Source organism: Scyliorhinus torazame, chromosome 5 (assembly GCF_047496885.1).
Source record: "Scyliorhinus torazame isolate Kashiwa2021f chromosome 5, sScyTor2.1, whole genome shotgun sequence".
Lineage (NCBI taxonomy): Eukaryota > Metazoa > Chordata > Chondrichthyes > Carcharhiniformes > Scyliorhinidae > Scyliorhinus > Scyliorhinus torazame.
In genome coordinates, this window is record NC_092711.1 from 203038154 (window position 1) to 203056184 (window position 18031).

At 47.1% G+C, this 18031-nt stretch overlaps 1 protein-coding gene across 1 annotated transcript; it reads right to left on the reverse strand.

The window, feature by feature from the left end:
* Nucleotides 1–4323: 4323 nt before the first annotated feature.
* LOC140420894 (interferon-inducible GTPase 5-like) lies at nucleotides 4324–9571 on the reverse strand. The gene has a single exon (XM_072505014.1). The coding sequence runs from the start codon at nucleotides 9569–9571 to the stop codon at nucleotides 8345–8347; it is 1227 nt and encodes a 408-aa protein (XP_072361115.1). The 3' UTR covers nucleotides 4324–8344.
* Nucleotides 9572–18031: the final 8460 nt, after the last annotated feature.

An 18031-nucleotide genomic window follows, 5' to 3' on the forward strand; every position in this document is an offset into this window, starting at 1 on the left:
TAGTAAGGCGTTTGATGAAGTTCCCCATGGTCGGCTCATGAAGAAAGTAAGGAGGTGTGGGATAGAGGGAAATTTGGCCAATTGGATAAGTAACTGGCTATCACATAGAAGACAGAGGGTGGTGGTGGATGGAAATTTTTCAGACTGGAGACAAGTTACCAGCGGTGTACCACAGGGATCAGTGCTGGGTCCTCTGCTATTTGTGATTTTTATCAATGAATTGGAGGAGGGGGCTGAAGGGTGGGTCTGTAAATTTGCTGATGACACCAAGATTGGTGGAGTAGTGGATGAGGTGGAGGGCTGTTGTAGGCTGCAAAAAGACATTGACAGGATGCAGAGCTGGGCCGAAAAATGGCAGATGGAATTTAATCCTGATAAGTGCGAGGTGATTCATTTTGGTAGGAAACATTTGAATGCGGATTACAGGGTCAACGGCAGGCTTCTGAGGAATGTGGAGGAACAGAGAGATCTTGGGTTCATGTCCATAGATCTCTGAAGGTTGGCTCTGGATAGAGCCATGAAGAAGGCCTATAGTGTGATAGCGTTTATTAACAGGGAGCTTGAGTTTAAGAGCCGTGGTTATGCTGCAACTGGTGAGACCACATTTGGAGTATTGTGTGCAGTTCTGGTCACCTCACTATAGGAAGGATGGGGAAGCATTGGAAAGGGTGGAAAGGAGATTTACCAGGATGCTGCCTGGTTTGGAGGATAGGTTTTATGAGGAAAGGTAGGGGGAGCTCGGACTTTACTCTTTGGAGCGGAGGAGGATGAGAGGCGACTTAATAGAGGTTCATAAGATGATGAGGGGGATAGATAGAGTGGACGTTCAGAGACTATTTCCTCGGGTGGATGTAGCTGTTACAAGGGGGCATAACTATAAGATTCAGGGTGGGAGATATAGGAGGGATGTCCGAGGTAGGGTCTTTACTCAGAGAGTGGTTAGGGTGTGGAATGGACTGCCTGCTGTGATAGTGGAGTCGGACACTTTAGGAACTTTCAAGCGGTGCCACCGTGATGATAGATGAGCTGATGGTGATGTTCAAGTGTCTGTGAACAATCAGTGATGATGACGTCCCTACAAATATTGTGTGAGATTCCTGAGCAGTGTAAACAAGTGCATGAGGCCAATATGAGAGTTTGAGATAGGAGTGGGCTGAAGGGTGACTTACTCTAACGGAGTGGAAGAGATCATTCACCCTCTTCCTGCACAAAATGGCATTTCTTGGATGGTTTCCCAACAAGCTGGCCTCCCTTGCCTCCCAGGCCAGTGAGGTGAACACCCTGGTTATCCTTTGTGTAGAGGATATCCTGGTGCTCGTGAACTCCATGGATGAGGGCCTAAATTCGACCATTGCTGAGCCTGGGAGCAGCTTTTTTCTTTGGTGGCGTGGCACAGTGGAGCGGCATGGTGGCACAGTGGTTTGCACTGCTGCCTCACAGCACCAGGGACTCGGGTTCAATTCCGACCTCGGGTTACCATCTGTGTGGATTTTCTACATTCTCCCCGTGTGTGCGTGGGTTTCCTCCGGGTGCTCCGGTTTCCTCCCACAGTTCAAAGATGTGCAGGCTAGGTGGATTGACCATGCTAAATTGCCCCTACGTGTCCAAAGGTTGGAGCCGGAATACAGGGATAAGGTGGGGGATTGGGCCTAGGCAGGGTGGTCTTTCGATGGGTTGGTGCAGACTTGATGGGCTGAATGGCCTTTCTTATGCACTGTAGGGATTCTATGATATCAAGAGGTGTATGCAAAGTGCTGGTCTGCTGAGAGTTATATGTGTGCGTTCAGGTAGCATTTAAATATAGTGCCCAGATCTTCTACCCATTAGGTAATGGCAGGGAGGATAAATCAGTGCCCGCCCTTCCTTGTAATTTGGAGAAATTTCGACAATGTTTCATTAATGAATTTCAGAACTAGAGACCGGGCATGCTTTCCTGCCCACTGCCCAGCAAGAAATGAGCCAAGAAACCCACTCTCCAGTGCATTGAGTGCCCGGAATGGAAAATCTATCCTGTGTTCAGAAGTTCTCCAATCACATCCACAACGTAACCAGGATTTTCATGATGATGGTTTTTTGCCTTCCTGCCCATCCGAGGAGTCTTTAGAAAACACATCCTTGCCGATATTGGCTGCCCTGTAGTCATTTCCCACTCTAATTGGCTGGAGATGGAATTTCCTCCCTTCATTCGGAAGGACGTCCCACCTAAAGGGTTCTGATTGTCAGACAGCTCTCTAGTCCCAGAAATGTCAAATGTTGCTGTGTAAGGGACTGCAGGCATTCCCCAGAGTCTAAGTCCCGAGAGTCCAGTCAAGATGTGTGGCAGTCAAATGTAGGGATGGAGAAGTTGCATCCAGGGGGTTGGGAAAATAGCATTAATAGGTGTTGGTGATGAAGCCATTGGCAGAGTGATAACCTGCAGGGGCTAAATCTTGGAGAGGGGGCCATGTTGAAAAGAGGCCTTTGAAATAGGCTCCTCCCTTTGCCATCCGAGGGCTGATCAGGGTCACGTTTCAGGCATGGCCCTCCAGCCTCCCTTGAACTGCTCCAACCAACCTGAAAACTCAGGCATGAAGTGGCCCTCCATTGCTCAGGAATTCAGTTGGTACATGGGTGGGTGGGCCTGCCCAAGCATTGCCCATTCCACCGTAGAATTGCAGAGTGGGCGAGAACCCAGTGGGAAGACCAAGCGAGGAATTTTACAGGCCAACCCCCACCCCCCTCACCTGCAAACTCACCTGCAGGAGAATGTTAAATTCAGTCCCATGTCTAAATCACCTTCTCCTACTCATAGAATTTACAGTGCACAAAGAGGCCATTCGGCCCATCGAGTCTGCACCAGCCCTTGGAAAGTCCACCCTACCTAAGCCCACACCTCCACCTTATCCCCATAACCCAGTAACGCCCTCCCCCCACCCCCCTAACCTTTTTGGACACCAAGGGCAATTTGGCATGGCCAATCCACCTAACCTGCATATCTTTGGACTGTGGGATAAAACCAGAGCACCCATAGGAAACCCACGCAGACATGAGGAGAACCTACAGACTCCACACAGACAATGACCGAAGCCGGGAATCGAACCTGGGACCCTGGAGCTGTGAAGCAACTGTGCTAACCACTGTGCTACCGTGCCGCCCACTCTTGTTCAATTCTTCTAGCATCATCTATGCTTGTCTACTTCTACATTTTTGATTCAATGCAGCTCGTGATAAATACTCAACACAAGGTTTAAGACGAGATTTTGAACATTTATTGGATCATTACATGGTGTGTGGAGATTTTCAATCCAAGTTGGTACAGTATTGTTTCAGCAGTAATGTCCACACTGTAGAAATTGATCCATTGCAGAATTTCTCGCAACATTTGTTTTCTAAAGCAGCAAAAAACAATACAATTCATCGGGGCAAACATCGCACAATATGCTGGGGTCAAATCAGATTGTTCATCACTTGATCAGATTACTATCTTGATAATGACAGATAAGCATGAGTTCAAAGTTAATACAGCAAAGTGTTTGCATTTATATTGTGCGATTAGCATAAAAATATTCCAAGTTACAATTATTGCTAAACAACAACTAATATATTTGGATAAATGTTAATTAAGTTTGATCACATAAAGCCAATTTTAGATTAAAAATACAATATTTCACATCATTAACCTCAACCCATTGTCCATGTTACTGATGTAGCAGCATACGAGGTTCCTTAATTGGTGTAACACACTCCCACACCTCTCCCCGTGCAGGAACTAATCTTCTGCTGCTATTCCAGAATATTTTCCTCTCCCTCTTCTCAGCCAGCTGGAACTAACGTGTCAGCAATCATTCTGACAGCAAGTTTCACTCACTCTCCTGATCAATGTGTTGCCCACATAATGACGGGTAATGATATCACCAGTGGGTAGCTGGAAGGTACTGCCTGTTTTTGTAACTCTCTCTGCCGTGATGGTGTTGCCCCTGTGAGACACGGAAAATTCTCCCCCAACGGCGCGATGTCCGCCGACTGGCGCCAAAAACGGCGCATCTTTGGGGGCCGAGCCCCAACATTGAGGGGCTAGGCCAGCGCCGGAGGGATTTCCGCCTCACCAGCTGGCGGAAATGGCGTTTGTTGCCCCGCCAGCTGGCGCGGAAATGCGGCGCATGCGCGGGAGTGTCAGCAGCCGCTGACAGTTTCCCGCGCATGCGCAGTGGGGAGAGTCTCTTCCGCCTCCGCCATGGTGAAGGCCGTGGCGGAGGCGGAAGGGAAAGAGTGCCCCCACGGCACAGGCCCGCCCGCGGATCGGTGGGCCCCGATCGCAGGCCAGGCCACCGTGGGGGCACCCCCCGGGGTCAGATCGCCCCGCGCCCCCCCCAGGACCCCGTAGCCCACCCACGGCGCCTGGTCCCGCCGGTAAATACCAGCTTTGATTTACGCCGGCGGGACAGGCAATTTCTGGGCGGGACTTCGGCCCATCCGGGCCGGAGAATTGAGCGTGGGGTCCCGCCAACCGGCGCGACCCGATTCCCGCCCCCGCCCAATCTCCGGTACCGGAGACTTCGGAAGGGACGGGGGCGGGATTCACGGCGGCCAACGTCCATTCTTCGACCCGGCGGGGGTTCGGAGAATGACGCCCAGGATACAGACCTCAGCCACGGCATCGATGGCTAGACAGAGCCTCGTAAAGCCTTGCTCCTCAATGCTGCTGAAATGACTGTGTTTGTCTGCCATATTTCTGACGAATGGTCATCAGCCTGAAACTTTGGTGGGATTTCCTGTTCCTGGAAATTCCTGCCCCAAGGCAGCAGACTTTCGGCTGCTTTCCAGATTTTCTGATCGCAATGCTCCGACTCCCACTGCTGATTAGGAAGTCCCTGGGCACGATTCTCCCAAAAGGGAACAGTCTCCCAGCGAGAATTTGCATTGCCGAGAAACAAATGGATATTCAACATGACTCATGTTGAATAAGGGGCCTGAACGTGGAACATGCGGTCGAGGCTGCACATGGCTCCATTTTGTACATTGTAGTGACAGATCGGGACGCCACTTTTAAATGGTGTCCCAATCTCCGAGGCCCCCGAAACAATCCCTGACCTCTCCCCCAGCCCGAATGCAAAAATGGGAGGGTTCCTAGCCCCCCCAACACCTATTCTGGGCAACCCTGGCCTGATTGCACACGTGCACAAAATGCCAGCTTGTCACCTTGGCAGTGCGGATCCCAGTTGGCAGTGACACCTGGGCACCTTGGTAGTGCCAGGCTGACTCCCAACTGGCACTGCCAGGGTACCCAGCTGGCACCAGAAGTGCCTGTGCACCACCCTGCCCAAAGCACATGCAGCTGGGGGCCTTAAATCCCTTGGGAGATCCCCATGAGTCCCATTTGTGGGGACCAGTGCTGAACTGTGCTCGCCGAGGTCTCCGAGGCAAAGGGGGTGAATTCTAAAGCCTCAGGTACCTCGGGAATCTGCACATTAGGGTGAGGCTTACTATCTCGCTCTAATAGGCAGATTTGCTCAAAAATGATCCCGCCCATTATGGGCGGGAGTTACATAACAATAATCTTTTATTGTCACAAGTATAAAGTTACTGTGAAAAGCCCCTAGTCGCCACATTCCGGCGCCTGTTCAGGTGAGCTGGTACGGGAATTGAACCCGCGTTGCTGGCCTTGTTCTGCATTACAAATCAGCTGTCTAGCCCACTGAGCTAAACCAGCACATCACATCTTGCAAAATTGCGTTGAATCTCACGAGGCATTGAGAGCCAGGTAGATCCCGGGAGCAGGTTCTCCCGGATTTCAATGGCATGCTGCGTCGCGGCGAGCTCTTTTCTGGTTCAGCGTGGCCATTGGATTGCGCCCCCTGTTTCTCTCTTCACGGTTTCTGCTTGATCGGCTGAGTGTTTCCAGCATTTTCTGTTTTTATTTCAGATTTCAAGCATTATAGTATTTTGCATTAGTACTGGGCTGATCCTGGACCCCGATCTCTGTAGTCTCTTTATCTGTGACCACAGCTTGCCTAAAAATAAGGAGCGGGATTCTCTGTCCCACCAGCCCTGTTTTCCCGCGCTGTGCAACCCACCAGCAGTGGGATCCTCCGTTCCCGCAGCCGGCCAATGGGGTTTCCCATTGTGACCATCCCAGACCATCAGGAAACCCACAGGTGTGGGTGGTGCTTCTGGTGAAGCGGAGGGTCCCGCTGATGGAGAATCGTGCAGAAGAACTCACAGAGCTGGGAACAATTCAAAATACAGATAGTGTATGATGCAGCAGTGATTGAAAGCCAATGTGTGGAGGAGCATTAGTGAAGGGGGTGAAAAGTTTTAATAGCATTAGAAAGCAGCTCGTAGCTTGATATGATATTGTGGTTGGAGTTCACTGGCAATAAGTTTCCATTGTGACTTAATCATCTATTGTGAATAAAGCTTGTGTGAATGACATATATGCGGATGACATAGAAGCTAATGTGAAAATTACGGATCAGCGAGCCAATTCCACAGTTAAGTGGGTTTGTCTCTCATGTAAACCTGTGTGCATCCATTTCAGTGTTGATGCTCTTGTTATGAACCAAATCAAGACCATCACAGAGAAGGAGCTGGGCATGGGAACTGAATCCATCACAATCACTGAGAACACAGGCACGATGGGCGGAATGGCAACAGTCTGTGATCTTTGAATGATTCTCGTAGTCAGACCGATTTGCTTGTGTTTAATTTAATTGAGTTGTCTGGTTGCAGTGTGTGTGTGTAATACTGGGTGAGCTCTTTTAAAATTCTCACCCTCATTTCTCTCCTCACATAACAGCCAGAGAAACCTATTCCCAAACCAAAAACAGAAAATGCTGTATAATCTCAGCAGGTCTGACAGCATCTGTGGAGAGAACGGAGCTAGTGTTTACGGGGTTACGGGGATAAGGTGTGGGATGTGGGCTGAGGTAAGGCGCTCTTTCCAAGGGCTGGTGCAGACTCAATGGGCTGAATGGCCTCCTCCTGCACTGTAAATTCTACGATTCTATGATGATTCTAGGGAGAATTGGAAATAAATTAGATTTATACTGTTGTGGGTGTGTGTGGAGCAGTGGGGCTGGATAGGGCCAGTGATAGGTGGGCATTAACAAAGATGCGGTGGATAAAAAGACAAAGGGAATGTAAATTGTGGCGATGATGACTAAGAGATCAGAATGTGTTAATCGCAGGACAAAGGTAAGCAGTGTGTCAAAGGACAACCTCAGGGATGGCCCTAGTGAGGTCGGGTGGGATGGGGAGGGGGAGACAGTGGTGAGGAAAAAGGGATTGATGGAAGAAATTGAAATAAATGACAGAGATAACAATGGGGTAAAGGTGGAGGAGAGATTGGCAGTCTGATGTTGTTGGACTCATTGTCCAAAGACTATAACATGCCATGCAATCGGAAGATGAGGTGCTGTTCCTTCTGCTTGCGTTGGGCTTCACTGGTACATTGCAGCAGGCCAAGATGGACACGTGGACATGAGAGCAGGATGGTGAGTTGAAATGGCAAGCGACAGGAAGATCTGGGTCCTGCTTGCGGACGGACCGAAGATGTTCTGCAAAGCGGTCAACCAGTCTGCATTTAGTCTCTCCAATGTAGAGTACACTGCATTTTGAGCAGCGAATGCAATAAACCAGATTGAAGGAGTTGCAGGTGAAGCGTCTTGTACACACTTGTACAGAGTGTTTGGGGCCTGGAATGGTGAGCAGGCCGGAGGTAGCGAGGCAGGTGTTACACCTCCTGCAATTCTGGGAAGGTTCCATGAGTTGTTGGAGGTGATGGAGTGGACCATGGTGTCCCGGAGTGAATGGGCCCTGCTGAATGTTGATAGAGGGAGTGAGGGAAAGATGTGTTTGGTATGGCATCATGCTAGAATTGACAAAACTAGCGGATTTTAATCCTTTGAATATGGTGGCTGATGGGGTTTGTACAAAGGCAAGAAGGACCCTGGTTCTGGAAGAGAGGGCAATGATTGAGAGCAGAGGTGAAGGAGATGGGTCACACACGGTTGAGAGCTCTGGCAGCAACAGTGGGTGGGGAAAAGTCCTTTCTGGAAACACTCATCCTTCCCTGAAATACATGAGGGGTGGGATTCTCCATCCCGCCAGCCCCGTTTTCCTGCGCCCCTCACTGGCAGCGAGATCCTCCGTTCTGGCAGCCGGTCAATGGGGATTCCCATTGTGGCCATCCCACGCCATCAGGAAATCCATGGGTGTGTGTGCGCTACTGGTGAAACAAAGGATCCCGCCGATGGAGAATCCCGTAGGAGAAATGTTTTCAGAATGATTTCAGCAAAAGTGCAATGTTGGTCAGTCGAATTCTTGCCAATGTAAGGGTGACGCACGCATCTTTAATGTATCAGCATTAACTCATGGACTGATTTTGCTCTGGAACATTTTTATCAATCCCAAGTGCAGCCTTCACCACTCTCTTTGCATTCTCTGTAAGATCATCCAGGGCACCAGTCAGCAGTTTGTAGGTCACAAGAAATGACGATCCTGCTCCAAAGATGGATCCAATAATTGGTATGTTATTGAAAGCAAGCTCAACTGCTGAAATGGTGGCAGAGGCAAGACCCCAATGTAATCCCGTTATTATATCGGGAGTTATTTCACCCACCAGGGGAGTTTTCACCACGGCTTTCAGATCCTCCACAGGTTTCCTTACCTCGTTGGCCAGTCTTTGAAGAGAGGCATCATCCAGACCCAGACATTTACGGAAATGTACTATTCCTTTAAGCACTATCCCAATGTTACAAGCAAGGGAAACTCCAGGAACAGGCACTGCTCCTACTGCTCCGGAAAGTGTTGCCATCATCCAGACTTGTTCCCTTAGCTCTTCCCTTTTCCTCTCTACAATTTCCAAGTTTAAATTTGGAAGGGCCAAGGTGTAAATACTTCTCTTTATATTGGGAAGATCAACGTCAAGAGTTTTACTTAACAGATCAAAATCATACAGATTCAGATCAAAGTTTGATATCAGGAAAACATGGGGTGATGGGATCCCAGCCTTTTGCAGGCTTCTGACACAATAATTCCTGATCTTTTCCAGTTCTTCTTCTTCATTAAATTTCCTTCCTCTCTTTCTCATTGACCTGAGATCATTGTCAATTTTAGTTCGAATGAAGTAGAAATTCTTTCCTAGCCGCTTAATCTCTTTGGTGAGTTTTACATCATTTTCACTAAATCGGCAGGCGGAGATGATGATGAATAAATCATATTTATTGAATTGCATTTCCTTCGAGTAATTTTCGGTTGGGAATATTATTGTCCCAATTCCTGGCAGATCCCAAAAACAAACATTGGGCAGGCTGGGGTGTCTGTATCCGGTTGGCTCCATTGTGGTTTCTGTGGTTCCAGTTTGAGCGGCTCCCTCATCATCGCTCTGAAGACTTCTCATCGCATTGATGAAAGAAGATTTCCCGGAGCCTGATTCCCCTGTCACTGCGATGTTAAGCTCGGTGTTGTCCAGCTCATTTAGCTTCTTCTGTATCTGTGGAGTAGCCCTCATCAGCCCATCCATTTCAAAGGATGACTTCAGTTTACTGATCTCTTCCAGACTGAAGAATGAAGAATTTGATGAATGAGCCATCTGATCTCTGAAAAAAAACATTTTACAAGATGTTTTGTAGCAGGCAGAAGAACATGCATTTATATAGCACTTTGTCATATTCTCAGAACACACTTCACACCTAACTAATTATTTTTAAAATGCAATCACTGTAATTATCTGGTAAATGTGACAATCAATTAATTTACAGCAAGGTCCCAGAATGACCAATGGAATGAATGGTAAGCTGATTTGTCTTTTCTTGAAGACAAACAACTTTCCTTAAAATGAAGGACTCCTTCAATCTGGATCCAGAGGTACAACAGCAAAATATAAATCATCTCCTGTCCCTGCAGATAGTGGCAATTCCAGACTTCTCTACCACCCCAGGTTTCTCCTCACCCCTTATGTAAGGAACCTCTTTTAAATCCTTGTCTGACCGTTGTTTCCCTTTTTAAGATCTGTTCTGCTTACTGCTTAAATTCTGCAGACTGAAGCTGGCTCCTTTCATCCTGCTTCTCTATCTCTTACTGCTTTCCCCATGTGACTGCCCAGCGATTCCAGAGTTTCCTCCTCAGAAAATGGGAGAGGACAGAGGATTGTGGTTCCTCCTCCCCTGCCACTTAGAGTCATCGAGATATAGATGTGGACAGCACAGAAATGGCCTTTCGGCCCATCCTGTCTGTGCCAGTCAAAAACAATCACGTAACTATTCTAATCACATTTTCCAGCACTTGGCACACAGCCTTATATGCCTTGGCACCCCAAGTACATAGCTAATTATTTCTTAAATGTTATCAAGGTCTCTGCCTCCACCACCCTTTCAGGCAGTGAGTTCCAGCCACCCACCACCCTCTGGGTGAAAAGGTTTTTCATCACATTCTCTCTAAACCTCCCCTGATCATTGATCCCTCCACCAAGGGGAAACGTTTATTTTTCTCTATTCTATCTATCTCATAATGTTGTACATCTAAACCATGTCCCTCCTCAGTCTTCTCTGCTCCAAGGACAACAATCCCAGCCTATCCAATCTCTCTTCATAACTAAAACTCTATATCCCAGGCAACATCCTGGTAAATCTGTTCTGCACCCTTTCCAATGCTATCACATCTCTCCTATAATTTTCACAGTAACGTCATTGCAGTGTTAATCTAAGCCTATTTGTGACACTAGTAAAAGATTATTATTATGTGGATTCCAGAACTGAGCAAAATACTCTAGCTGTGGCCTAACCAATGTTTTATACAGTTCCAGCATAACCTGCCTGCTCTTAAACTCTATGACTCAGCTAATTAAAGCAAGTATACCATTTGCCTTCTTAATTCACCTGTCCTGCTACCTTAAGGGACCGGAGCATATACACACCTCTGATTCTCGGTGCTTCCCAAGGTCCTGCTGTTTATCATGTATTCCCTTGTCTTGTTTGTCCTGCCCAAGTGCATCACCTCACACTTATCCGGATTGAATTCCATTTGCCGCTGATCAGCCCAACTGACCAGCCCATCTATATCCTCCTGTAATCTAAGGCTATCCTCCTCACTATTTACCACCTCACCAATTTTCGTATCATCCGCAAACTTAATGATCAACTCTCCTACATTGGTAAACATACAGTGCAGAAGGAGGCCCTTCGGCCCATTGAGTCTGCACCAACCCACTCAAGCCCTCACTTCCACGTTATCCCCGTAATCCAATCACCCCTCCTGTCTAAATAATTTCTATCAACCACAAACAGCAAGGGCCCCAACACTGATCCTTGTGGGACCCCACTGGACACAGGTTTCCCATAACTTCTCAACCATCATCTTCTGCTTCCTGTCACTCAGCCAATTCTGTATCCAATTTGCCAAACTTCCTTGGATCCCATGGGCGCTTAACTTCGCTATCAGTCTCCCCTGTGGGACCTCATCACAAGCCTTGCTGAAGTCCAACTAGACCACATCAAATGCATTGCCCTCAACTACACACCTCCTGGTTCCCTTTTTGAAAAGATCAATCAAGTTGGTCAGACAAGGGATCAGGGGTTATGGGGAGAAGGCAGGAGAATGGGATCAGAAAATATCAGCCATGATTGAATGGCAGAGCAGACTCGATGGGCCAAGTGGCCTAATTCTGCTCCCATGTCTTATGGTCTTATGGACATGACCTACACTTCACCAAACCATGCTGACTGTTCTTGATTAATCCCTGCTTCTAAAAATGCAGATTAATTCTGTCTCTCAGAATTGCTTCCAATAGTTTCCCCAACACTGAGATTAACCTGACTCTTTCCCTCGGTTATCCTTTTACCCTTAATGTGCTTGTAAAACAGCTTTGGATTGTCATTTATTTCACATGCCAGTATTGTTTCATGTCTCCTTTTTGTTCTATTAATTTCCTTTCTAAGTTCCTCTTGCACATTCTATACGCCTCTCGGGCTTTTGCTGTTTTAAGCCCTCGATATCTGCCATTAGCCTTCCTTCTGCTGCTTACCAATGCTGTATATCCCTCGACATTCAGTGTTCACTGGATTTGTTGATCCCACTCTTTTTCTTGATTCAAACATGTTAGCCCTGCACTCTCCCTATTTCCTTCTTGAATGCATTCTACTGTTCTGTCACAGATTTACCTAAAGGTGTCTGCCCCTAGTCCAGTCGGGCCAAATCATTTCTGATCTTATTCAGATGGGCCTTCCCCCAGTTTAGAACTTTTATTTCAGGTTCATAAGTATCTTGAATCTAAATGGGTTATTTTCGCTGTCTGAAAAATACTCCCCCAGTCATACTTCAAACACTTGCTTGGCTTTGTTACCTAAAGTTAAATCCAGGACTGCCCCCACCATCCCCTCGTCTCTTGTAGGATCTTTTATGTACTGGCTTTAAACGTTCTCCTGGATGCATTTTCCGCTTCCTCTAAACCTTTCACACTATGACTATCCCAGCTACAGTTGGGGAAGTTGAAATCCCCCAAAGTGACCTTTATACTTCTCTGAAATTTGCCGATACTTATATTTTCTTATATTTCTCTCGGACTGTTCGGGGACCTGTAGAACACTCCCAGCAATATCCTTGCCCCTTTTACTTTTTAGGTTCTATCCATATGGTTCTGTTTGAAGCGCCTTCTAAGGTGCTGTCCCTTCTTACTGCTGTAATTGATTCCCTGATCAAAATTGCGACACCCCTCGTCTTTTACTTCTTTCCCTGTGTCGACTGAAGATCCTCTAGCCTGGATTATTGAGCTTTCAATCCTGCCCCTCTCTCAACCATGCCTCAGTGACAGCAATGATATCATATCATCATGTTTTAATTTTTGCCCTCAACTAATCTGTCTAGTTCGTCAGAATCCTTGCATTAAAATAAACACCATCCAATCTTGCCAAACTCCCTTGTGATTTAACTGGTCTAGAAATTCTATGCCTTTCTGATTCACTTGATGCCTCTTCTAATTTTGGCTGTGCATCTCTCCCTGCTGAACCTTATGAAGTTAGTTTAAACCCTCCCCAACAGCACTCTCAAACCTCCCTGCAAGGACACTGGTTCCATTTCAGTTCAGGTACAACCCGTCCACCTTGTACAGGTCCCATCAACGCCAATATCCCTGAAATCTAAAGCGCCCTCCTCCCCCCCACCCACCATTTTTTCAACAATGCATTCATCTGGACTTACCTCTTATTCTGCATTCTCTAGCACATGGTACCAGAAGTAATCTAGAACTACTTCCTACATCCTGTTTGTTAATTGACTTCCTAGCTCCCTAAATTCTACTTGCAGGATCTCATATCTTTTTGTGCTCATATCGTTGGGACCAATGTGTACCACGCTATCTCTCCATTTCCCCTCCCTTTCAGTATTCCCTGCAGCCGTCAGTGACATCCCTGACCCTGACGCCAGGGAGGCAACATACCATCATGGAGTCTCTTTTGCAGCCATAGAAATGTCTACCTGTTTCCCTTACAATTGAATCCCTGACCTCAATAGACCTGCCATTCTTCCTCCTCCCATCTTGTGCAGCAGACCAAAACATGGTGCCATGAAATCGGCTGTCACTGCTTTCTCCAACACAGTCATCCACAACAGTATCCAATACGGCATATCTGTTAGAGAGGGAGATGACCATAGGGGACTCTTGCACAACCTGCCTTCCTCTACTCTGCCTGGTGGTCACCCATGTCTTTTCTGCCTGTTCAATCTTCACCTGTGCTGTGACCGCCTCACTGAATGTGCTATCCATGACGTGCTCAGAACCGAGGAAACTCCGCAGTGAATCCAGCTTCAGTTCCTGTTCAAAAATGCTGTTAGCCAGGAGTTACAGTTGGACATGCTTCCTGCACAGCAGGGACAACTGAAGCTTCCATGATTTGCCACATACCACAGCAGGAGCTTTTCACTGGTGTGAACTCTCCTGCCATGACTACGCTTAAGCCCCTTATTTACTCCCGTTTTTAACAAAGAATTATACTTGTATAGGAATACTATTAACATATCACCCTTATGCTAACTTCACTTCCTTTACCCTACTTTAATTACATTACTTTATTATAACAAACTGACTTTCACTTATTTGTGTTGTATCTCAGTTAATCCCTTCTTCCAAAAAAAAACTTTTCAAACTCACGACTGCTTCACTGTGACACTGACTGCGAGGTTAATGTGAATAGGAATCTGACCTTTGTATTCATGAAGCTCAGCTAAGCCGCGCTCCTGCCTGGACTGAGACTGAGCTCCGCTCTCAGTGTTTTTAGCTTCACCGTCTCCCGGTTTCACCTAACTGTTGCTTCACAGCGCCAGGGTCCCAGGTTCGATTCCCGGCTTTGGTCACTGTCTGTGCGGAGTCTGCACGTTCTCCTCGTGTCTGCGTGGGTTTCCTCCGGGTGCTCCGGTTTCCTCCCACAAATCCCGAAAGACGTGCTTGTTAGGTGAATTGGACATTCTGAATTCTCCCTCTGCGTACCCGAACAGGCACTGGAGTGGGGCGAATAGGGGCTTTTGACAGTAGCTTTATTGCAGTGTTAATGTAAGCCTACTTGTGACAATGATAAAAATTATTATTAACTCCCTATTTTCACCCAATTCCTAAAGCGCTCTCTCGTTTAACCAGGCACCACTCACAGTGCAGCCACAAATACTTTGTTGTCTTTGATACATATATAGATACATAGAAGATAGGAGCAGGAGGAGGCCTTTTGGCCTTTCGAGCCTGCTCCGCCATTCATCACGATCATGGCTGATCATCCAACTCAATAGCCTAATCCTGCTTTCTCCCCGTAGCATTTGATCCCATTCTCCCCAAGTGCTATATCCAGCCACCTCTGGAATATATTCAAAGTTTTAGCATCAACTATTTCCTGTGGTAATGAATTCCACAGGCTCGCTACTCTTTGTGTGAAGAACTTTCTCCTTATATCTGTCCGAAATGGTTCACCTTGAGTCCTCAGACTGTGATCCCTGCTTCTGGATGCACCCATCATTGGTAACATCTTCCCTACATCTACCCTGTCTAGTCCCATTAAAATTTTATAAGTCTCTATTAGATCCCAGCCTCATTCATCTGAGCTCCAGCGAGAATAATCCCAACCTAGTCAATCTCTCCTCATATGACAGTCCCGCCACCCCTGGAATCAGTCTGGTAAACCTTTGCTGCACTCCCTCGAGAGCAAGAACATCCTTCCGCAGAGAAGGAGACCAAAACTGCACACAATACTCCAGGTGTGGCCTCACCAAGGCCCTGTACAATTGCAGCAACACATCCCTGCTTCTACACTCGGGGACTTATGTAAGGATGAGAAAATAAGGTTCAGTCAGGGCACTTGAGGGATACAAGCTAGTTCTTGGCGGGTAGGATCAAGGAAAACCCCAAGGCTTTTTACACTTATGTGAGGAATAAAAGAATGACCAAGGTGAAGTTAGGGCCAGTCAAGGACAGTAGTGGGAACGTGTGCATGGAGTCTGAAAATATAGGAGAGGCCCTAAATGAATACTTTTCTTCAGTGTTCACAAAGGACAGGGGCCATGTTGTTGAGGAGGATAGTGCGATACAGGCTGGTAGGCTGGAGGAGGTAGATATTCAGAAGGAAGATGTGTTAGAAATTTTGAGAAACCTGAGGATAGATAAGTCCCCTGGGCCTGATGGGATATGTCCTAGGATTCTTTGGGAGGCAAGGGATGAGGTTGCAGGGCCTTTGGCTTTGATCTTTATGTCCTCACTGTCTACAGGAATAGTGCCAGAAGACTGGAGAGAGGCGAATGTTGTCCCCTTGATCAAGAAAGGGTACAGGTATAACCCTGGGAATTGTAGGCCGGTTAGTCTCACTTTGGTCATAGGTACATTATTGGAAAGGGTCCTGAGGGATAGGATTTATGATCATTTGGAAAGATATAGCTTAATCTAGGATAGTCAGCACAGATTTGTGAGGGGTAAGTCTTGCCTCACAAGTTTGATTGTATTTTTTGAGGAGGTAACTAAGTACATAGATGAAGATAGAGCAGTTGATGTCGTATACATGGATTTTAGTAAGGCATTTGAGAAGGTGTCCCATGGTCGGCTCATGCAGAAAGTAAGGAGTCATGGCACAGAGGGAAATTTGGCTGATGGGATCAGTAACTGGCTATCACATAGAAGACAGAGGGTGGTGGCAGATGGTAAATTTTCATCCTGGAGCCCAGTCACCAGCGGTGTACCACAGGGATCAGTGCTGGGTCCTCTGCTATTTGTGATTTTTATCAATGACTTGGATGATGGAGTTGAAGGTTGGGTTTGTAAATTTGCTGATGACACCAAGATTGGTGGAGTAGTGGATAATGTGGTGGGCTGTTGTAGGCTGCAAAGAGACATTGATAGGATGCAGAGCTGGGCTGAAAAGTTGCAGATGGAGTTTAACCCTGATAAGTGTGAAGTGATTCACTTTGGTAGGACAAATTTGAATGCGGATTACATGGTTAACGGCAGGGTTCTGAAGAATGTGGAGGAGCAGAGAGATCTCAGAGTTCATGTCCATAGATCTCTGAAAGTTGCCACCCAAGTGGATAGAGCCGTGAAGAAAGCATATAGTGTGTTAGCGTTTATTAACAGGGGGATTGAGTTTAAGAGCTGTGAGGTTAAGCTGCAACTGTACAAGACCTTGATTAGACCACATTTGGAGTATTGTGTGCAGTTCTGGTCACCTCATTGTAGGAAGGATGTGGAAGCATTGGAAGGGGTGCAAAGGAGATTTACCAGGATGCTGCCTGGATTGGAGGGTAGGTCTTATGAGGAAAGGTTGAGGGAGCTAGGGCTTTCTCATTGGAGCGAAGGAGGATGAGAGGTGGCTTAATTAAAGTGTATAAGATGATGAGAGGGTTAGATAGAGTGGATGTTCAGCAACTTTTTTCTCGGGTGGATGTAGCTGTTACAAGGGGGCATAACTATAAGATTCATGGTGGAAGATATAGGAGGGATGTCAGAGGTCGGTTCTTTACTCAGAGAGTGGTTGGGGCGTGGAACGCACTCCCAGCTATGGTAGCTGAGTGGGGCACTTCAGGAACTTTCAAGCGGTTATTGGATAGGCATATGGAGTGCACTAGAATGATTGGGAGTAGGTTGATTTGATCTTAGTTTCAGACTAGTTCGGCACAACATCGTGGGCTGAAGGGCCTGTACTGTGCTGTACAGTTCTATGTTCTATATTCTATGTAAATTCACCTAACAGCACATCTTTCGGGACTTTTGGGGCTGTTTAGCACAGGGCTAAATCGCTGGCTTTGAAAGCAGACCAAGGCAGGCCAGCAGCACGGTTCGATTCCCGTAACAGCCTCACCGAACAGGCGCTGGAATGTGGTGACTAGGGGCATTTCGCAGTAACTTCATTTGAAGCCTACTTGTGACAATAAGCAATTTTCATTTCATTTTTCATTTCATTTCATTACTTGTGGGAGGAAACCGGAGCACCCGGAGGAAACCCACGCAGACACGGAGAGAACATGCAGACACCACACAGACAGTGACCCAAGCCGGGAATCAAACCTGGGACCCTGGAGCTGTGAAGCAACTGTGCTACCCATTGTGCTGCCATGCTGCCCCGTGTGGCTTTCTGGTGTATTGTTGCATTATCAACAGAGAACTTTTGACTGATGCAAGTCTGTTGCTGGGAGCTGCCAGAGGGGGAAAGAGGAGCATGTTGATTCGGATGCTGGCAACTTCATTGTACCGCCTCTTTGTTATTTCATGTCTGGCGGCCGTGTGTTTGTCTGCTGCAGCCCCCTTTATCTGCAGCGTGAGACTGGAAAGGGGGGTTATCTCGCTGTTCCATCATGCTCTGTGTTAGTTTGACTTTCCGGTTAACCTGCTGCTGGGGGCTGAGATACGTCGACAGGGCGGCGCGTTGTTTTGGATACTGGTAACTTATTTGTACTGTTGACCGTTTCATGTTTTATGTGTATTTGGTTTCTTTGTGTAACAAAGCTGTTGTGGATTTGAATTTGTACTGATATTTTGCAGTGAGTATGTACCTGTGTGTATGGCACAGTACTTTTCCTTGTCAGTTTATGG

What these genes read in the sequence shown, in the direction of transcription:
- LOC140420894 (XM_072505014.1), bottom strand. Translation starts at nt 9,571, where the DNA reads ATGGCTCATTCATCAAATTCTTCATTCTTCAGTCTGGAAGAGATCAGT.